Source organism: Triticum dicoccoides, chromosome 7A (genome assembly GCF_002162155.2).
Source record: "Triticum dicoccoides isolate Atlit2015 ecotype Zavitan chromosome 7A, WEW_v2.0, whole genome shotgun sequence".
Classification (NCBI taxonomy): Eukaryota; Viridiplantae; Streptophyta; class Magnoliopsida; order Poales; family Poaceae; genus Triticum; species Triticum dicoccoides.
In genome coordinates, this window is record NC_041392.1 from 82103092 (window position 1) to 82109512 (window position 6421).

General features: G+C 44.6%; 1 protein-coding gene across 1 annotated transcript; it reads right to left on the bottom strand.

Annotated features, from left to right (window-relative positions):
* Positions 1-2470: 2470 nt before the first annotated feature.
* On the bottom strand, positions 2471-4172 carry LOC119332213. The gene is made up of 3 exons (XM_037605393.1): positions 4077-4172; positions 2831-3596; positions 2471-2701 (listed from the first exon to the last, which is right to left on the bottom strand). Exons 2-3 carry the CDS (start codon positions 3155-3157, stop codon positions 2513-2515), a joined length of 516 nt encoding a protein of 171 aa, XP_037461290.1. The 5' UTR covers positions 3158-3596; positions 4077-4172; the 3' UTR covers positions 2471-2512.
* Between the last annotated feature and the right edge of the window lie 2249 nt (positions 4173-6421).

Genomic DNA, 6421 nt, shown 5'->3' on the forward strand with positions numbered 1-6421 from the left:
TAAGGACTGGTAGAAAACATGACCTTGGTGCATACATTGGCTACGATGAATTAAGTAGACAGATGTCTAGGGTGTACATACACAGAAGAACATAAGGATAGCTCCATGCCAACCGTTAGAGTTTGTTGATTCAGTCTTCCTCAAATATAGAGTCCGACGGTCCAAGAAGGCGCCACAGAGCATCGCGTGCATGGGCCGAGAAATTGCCCTGCAACTTCATGCACTCATACAGCGTTTCCCGCTTCACCTTCGATATGTTGTGTTGTTTTATGGCACCGGGATATGGTGTGGTTAGGACAAAAAATTGCAAATGGAGTCACAGAAATATGACTCAAAACGTAATTTGGCTAGCTGACATAGATAACCAACCTTGGTGAGGGGCATCTTCAGCTTTTTCCCATCGAAATGGCGGGCTATATGGACGACGCAAGCTCCAGTCTCATTACTGATCATCACAAAACAAATTCCATAAGAAACCGCAGATGACATTTGACATAATGATGGTAGCAAATTGCGGACAGAAAACACATTACCGAGAAAAAATGCTATCAGCAAGTGCGGGGAACGTGACTTTCCATCCTTCTTTCCTCACAGGCTAGCCAGCATAATACTCATTTAAGCAAATAAACAAGGCATCATGTAGCTTCCAAGCTGTAATCTCATCTCTCTGCTGAGTGGTCAAGGGTTGGCTTCTCTTGCTGTACATTGGATCAATTACAAACATGAGGCGGGCTACCATGTCCCAGAAAACTACAATCCATCCTTCAGGCCATGGAACAGGGGTGAAGAACTGCATATAAGAAATGAAGCAACAGGTGACCAACTAGTCGGCATATGATAAGAGAAAAATCAAATGGCCAATGCTAGTTCACTCACATACCAACTAAGCTGATGTGATGTCATATTTGAGTGAGTCGGTACACAATGCTTTCTGTATTGACACTGTATGTAGGAAATCATGATCCGATAGTACAAGCGTCTGCATTTAGTCAAATCCATCAGTCGGTGATTGCATGACCATACTGTATATTAAAGAACAACATGTAGAAAATTTCGATAGCTATGTAAGGCTGACCGAGAATTCTGGTTCAATTGGGTGCCTCCAAGTTAAGTATGGTGAGTGTTTATCTGCTTCCTGGTCAGACTGACAATACCTTCTGATAATGACTGACATCACCTCATGGTCGATAAGCTCATCTTCAACCAGCTGGCATTTCAACGCTGAACCCGTTATTCGTAAGAACCTCGGATTCTCATGAACAAGAAAATTCCTGGATATATATACAATGGAGTGTCAGCCTCGTGGTGAATAGATGTCTATAGTTAAGAAACATGTACCAGAAGAGTCTACATTGAGATAGGCACCTGCATAATTCTTCTGTCGGTGTCGTAGCAAAGAACCCTTCCAATTGTTGGGACACATACGGCTGCGGTGGTAGTGGGACAGCACCCCTGATCCATGGGTCTGTCTGGAATCCAGATCTGAAGACATATTTTCTTCCAGGAAGTCCCTCTGCCTTTTGTCCAAACGCCGTGGTGCTTCCATCATTCGGAAGGTCAATAAACAATTCACTGATAGCCTGCAGTGTCTGCCTTGCAAACTGAAAAATCTGAGATGTCATTGTTGCGAGTGCTCCTTCCTCATGTCGCGACCTCTTGTTCTGCTGACGGTCTGACTGGTCATCACCATGGAACCTCGGTTCAGAGTTGCCATCTGAAATTGGATTTAAAATTAACATATATAATAAAAAATCGGCACATGGCAAATTCATTGCAATATGAAAGTAAACAAAAAGCAGGTAATTACAATGTTAACGGTTCGAGACCTTTGCAAGTAGACATATCGAGCCTGACACCTGGTATTTTCTGGCCAACCAGAGTCCTCAGTCTGTCAACTGGAAATGTATCTACTACTCTTGCTGGACAGTCAGAAAAACCTCTAGCAGTACAGCAGATGCACCTCTTGCTGATCGATGCCATTAGTTTGTCCACAAATTTGATCATGTCTGCCTGCATATTTGCGCGGGCGGTGTTGATTTCACGCTGGCATTTGGCATTCTGCTCCTTCAATATAAAACTCAACTCATCCCTAACCTGCAGCAAACAAGTTAACCCACATACGACATCAGATTCAGTAAAGATGGCGAGAGTAGCCCCAATTGCAATTGTTGGAAGTAAAAAAAATACAAAAAATAGAAGAAACCGTAGCAGCGAAACCTACCAGACTGGGGTATCGGCTCCGCATGTGCTCTATAAAGTCCATTGGTCCAAGCATACGTAGTGGTGTCTGAACATCCATTAGGTTCCCGGCAGCTGAAGATGCTACATGAGCTGAATCATTCCTGTCATTGTTGAACTTGCCAACATCTTCCTTCGTATTGCCGCCATCAACTGGCTGGTTGGATGTTCTCTCAGTGGAATCAGCAATGTTGCAACGACCATAGCATAGATCATTACCTTGACGAATCTGCCATGGATACATATGAAAAACATTTGTTATGATGAGGGAGAATCAATCATCACTGTCACCTAACAACAGTAAGATTACCATGCATTTCGAGTATGATGTGGGGCCCTTCCCAATGTCAGTCGCCATTGTTATCATGTTCTTCATGCTGCTTTGGTCGAAGTCACTAATGCGAGGAAGGACATTATGGTTCTTATTGAAAATTCCAAGGTCAACATTGTCGAGGAAGAATATCTGCATATAAAGGTTGTTAATACGGCATCCATGTGAATGAGAAATGTATCACACAAAGCATTACAAAGGGTCACATAAACCATGATGATGAGCCGGCTGTTGTGGCCTCAGCACAGATAGCAGACAAACCTGTAAAAACAAGTGGCAACCAACAAGATTGGTGTTCAAATTGTTGGCCATCATATCGTTCTTAAGCCGCCGGACTACCTCTAGCAAAAAGTCAAGTACAAACTCACACCAGTTGAATTGTGATATGTTCTCCGTATTTGCCAGCGCACCCCAGTAGTCTATGGTGCCATAATCATGTTTTGTTGTAGGTGCCAGAACATGCCCCATAACAAATATGACGAATGCAATCTGGAAGCAATCCTTCTCCATCTTGCTGGAAGCCTCAGAAATGTCACAGAGAAGGAATTCCTCAGCCGCACGCAGGCTATGCACTCCCGTCCTGTCCATCCCTAGCGTCCTCTTTATGAATGTTACCGCTTCTGGCTTGATGAAGCCATCGCGCCCTTTAACACTTTGGTGACCACACGGAATGCCAAAAACCTTGTGGATGTCTTCCGCAAAAAACTTTAGTACCTTGGTTCTGACAGAACAATTGCTCGGCGCTCGACGCAGACCTTGCTCATAGTCCAGGCACTGAACTTAAGGTTGAGCTTCTGCAGCAAAGGTAGCTTTAGCATTCCACCAAACCCAATTTCAGTAATGAGCCACCTCTTGTAATCGTCAAATGTCTGGATCACTTCTACTGCTTTTCTGACTGATATTCGTGAAGTTGGAGCAGGAGGTGCCTGTTCATCATTGGCTTGCAATGGCTGCCTATTGGTGTTGTCATCAACTGCATCCCCAGAGGCTGTGGTCCCATCACAACTACCAGCGTCAGACATGGTGCCTACAATTGAGAACACTTTAATTGTGAGTGAGCTTGAACTAATGTACCCTGATAAAAGAATGATGGAGTTTTTTGCTACAAGACATGGAGTAAAATCATCTGTACATGTGTTGCTCCCCATGCCCGACGAACTATGCTGAACTGAAGATTAGTACTAGATAATCAGATTGCCTGGTGCCTCAAGTAGCTACTGTTGGGTTAAAGAGGCGTATGACTGAACTTGCTTAATAAATATGGTGAAGACAATTATTACAACACAACTTAGGACTGGTCGTTAGGATAAGTTGAATCAGATCTGGATACAGCACACAAGCAGTTTGACGGCAGCACGAATTTTGGGATTGAATGGTGCAACAGATCCATCTTTGCTGATCTAGCACAAATTTGAATAGATAATGGGTGGATTGCTCAGGTCATATGCGTGGGACGAGGATGGGCGTAGAAGGTTGGGTGAGGGGATTGAAAAAAATGAGCACTTACCTGTAGATCTCCCGCCGGAATGGGTTCGCCGTGGGCCAAATCGCCGGCGACTTCGCTTGGGAGAGGAGCTTAAACCGGGGCAAGCGAAATAGAGGGGTGATATGAGGGTTGTTGGGTGGGTGCAGGCTGGTGGCTGGAGATAAGGTCAGTAAATTTCTGGAACGGTGGGTAGGTGCAAGAATTTATTGCGTCCACCGGTCATGCCGGTGACAGCGGCAGCCTGTTCTAATGTAGTTAATTAAGTAACCGGTTTCCTCACAAAAAAATTACGCTTTACTGGCTATAGAACAAAGATCTAACATTAGTACTTCTGCCCAAAAATACGGTCGGGGCAAAAATAAATATCTGAACATAAATTGAGTACTAATTGCATGACACATATCGTAACAATGGTCTTCCAAAAGAAACCACTGACAAATCTCATTACCAACCACTCGGATACAAATGACACGCTTCCTGATTCTCATTACCAACCACTGGGATACAAAGGACACACAACCTAATTATGATTACCAAGCACTGCGATACAAAAGACAGACTACCTAATTATTCCTTCTATTCTGTCAACAAGACGACCTTCTACCTGCTAAGGAGGGAGACTACTTTCAGCAACGCCAAGAAAATGAGGACACCAACAACCAGTATGGCAGCATCCAAGAACACAAGAACACGGAGCGCGGCGGAGGAAGAGCTTGCTTGATTAACCCTGAAGGCTTGGGCAACTGCTGGAACAGTGCGCTGCTGCTGGACAACACGGACTCTGCGGTTCAAAGAAGATCCAGCCTGGCTGCTTCCATGTCCTAGCTGTTGTGCCGTCCCCAAATGGAAGCTTAACTCTGCAAGGTACTCCTCCTTGGTCCTCATGTAGTTGCAGATTCCAACCTGCAACTCAAATCAGACAGTAAAACTCAATTTATTAGTCGATCTGACTGCAGACGAGTACTTAGATGAAGGAATGGCGAATGGATTGTACTCTCGTCCTTGTAGACGCACTTGTAGAAACGAACGCCTGCATTCTGCCCCGCCTGAGCAATCCAGGTGAAGACCCGACCGCCGCACTCAGGGCAGCTGATTAGCGGCGGGAGTTACTCGAGCCCGCTTGAGGATGAGGACGCAGACATGCTACCCGCAAGGATTTGTGGCACTCGTCTGGTTTAGTTCGCTCTCAATCTCTGACTGGGGGAGCAATGGGTGGACTACTATATGAAGAAGGATGAGTGCGAGGAGGTGTGCTGGAGAAGATTGGTAGCTGCCTCCGGTGCTGCCATAAATGAGCAAATCAGCTCCTTTGGACCAGCTACCGTGAGAAAACGGTTCCCCTCATCCAACCCCGTCTGATCCGCCGCCCCACTGACTGACGGGGTTTCCTGTGTAGTGGGCCATTGCACATATGGAGTAATAATGTATGTGGATATATACCTATTACTATACCAATTGCAGCATAGATCACGAGGGGAATAAGTGGCACAGATAGCGGGATCCTGTGAGCTCGCGCTCACATGAGTATTTTCGTATACTACATGCATATTTGGCTGGTGGAAAGCGCTATGGTTATAGTTTTGCGTAAAGCCAATTTTTCCCTACTGCAAAGGAATAAATTTTGTTTAACTATCATGGTAGTTGTTAAACATTGAGAGTGTAGACACCCTCTCATTCCTAATTAAGCATCATATATAAAACCCAACAATATTAATTAGAGTAACATGATGAGATTCATATGATAATCCAAGTACTAGATACTCAAGTTGTCCATAACCGCGGACACGGCTAACCATGATTAGTTTATACACTCTGCAGAGGTTTGCGCACTTTTCCCCACAAGACTCGATCTCCTCCGTTGGGATTCTCACACTACATGGTGTTTGAGAAACGGATGACCGAGACATAGTCTTTCAGAAGAGCTAGCACCTTACGAACGGGTAGACCGTTACACCTACTTTCCCCAACATCTGCTAGTCTACCACTGTAAGAGTTCGTACGACTTAATCAACTATGCTAGAGCCCATAGTACCGTGTGGCTGCACACGGAAGTCTCTAGTATGAATAATCTCATGATCCCTTTGAGCCTGGGTGGTGGTCCATAAAAAAGAAAACAGGCAATCACTGGAATACCCAGGTGCCCCAGTCCACCCAGATGTGTGTTTAAGTTGCCACCTTAAATAAACCATTAATTTATCAATCTCACATATGTCATGGATACACTCACCCAATCCACGTCTACTAGCATAGCATGGCAATATAAGCAAACATAGAAGTAACTCTCAAAGGTTTGATAATAAAACAGGTAATAGGTACTACCTCATCTACCTCCCAAAACCCACAATTTAATTAGATCCTATTCATGC

Coding starts and splice junctions, on each gene's coding strand:
- LOC119332213 (XM_037605393.1), bottom strand. CDS start 3,157: ATGGACAGGACGGGAGTGCATAGCCTGCGTGCGGCTGAGGAATTCCTT. Junction 2,702..2,830: donor GTTGCCACTTGTTTTTACAG/GTTTGTCTGCTA, acceptor CTTTATATGCAG/ATATTCTTCCTCGACAATGT.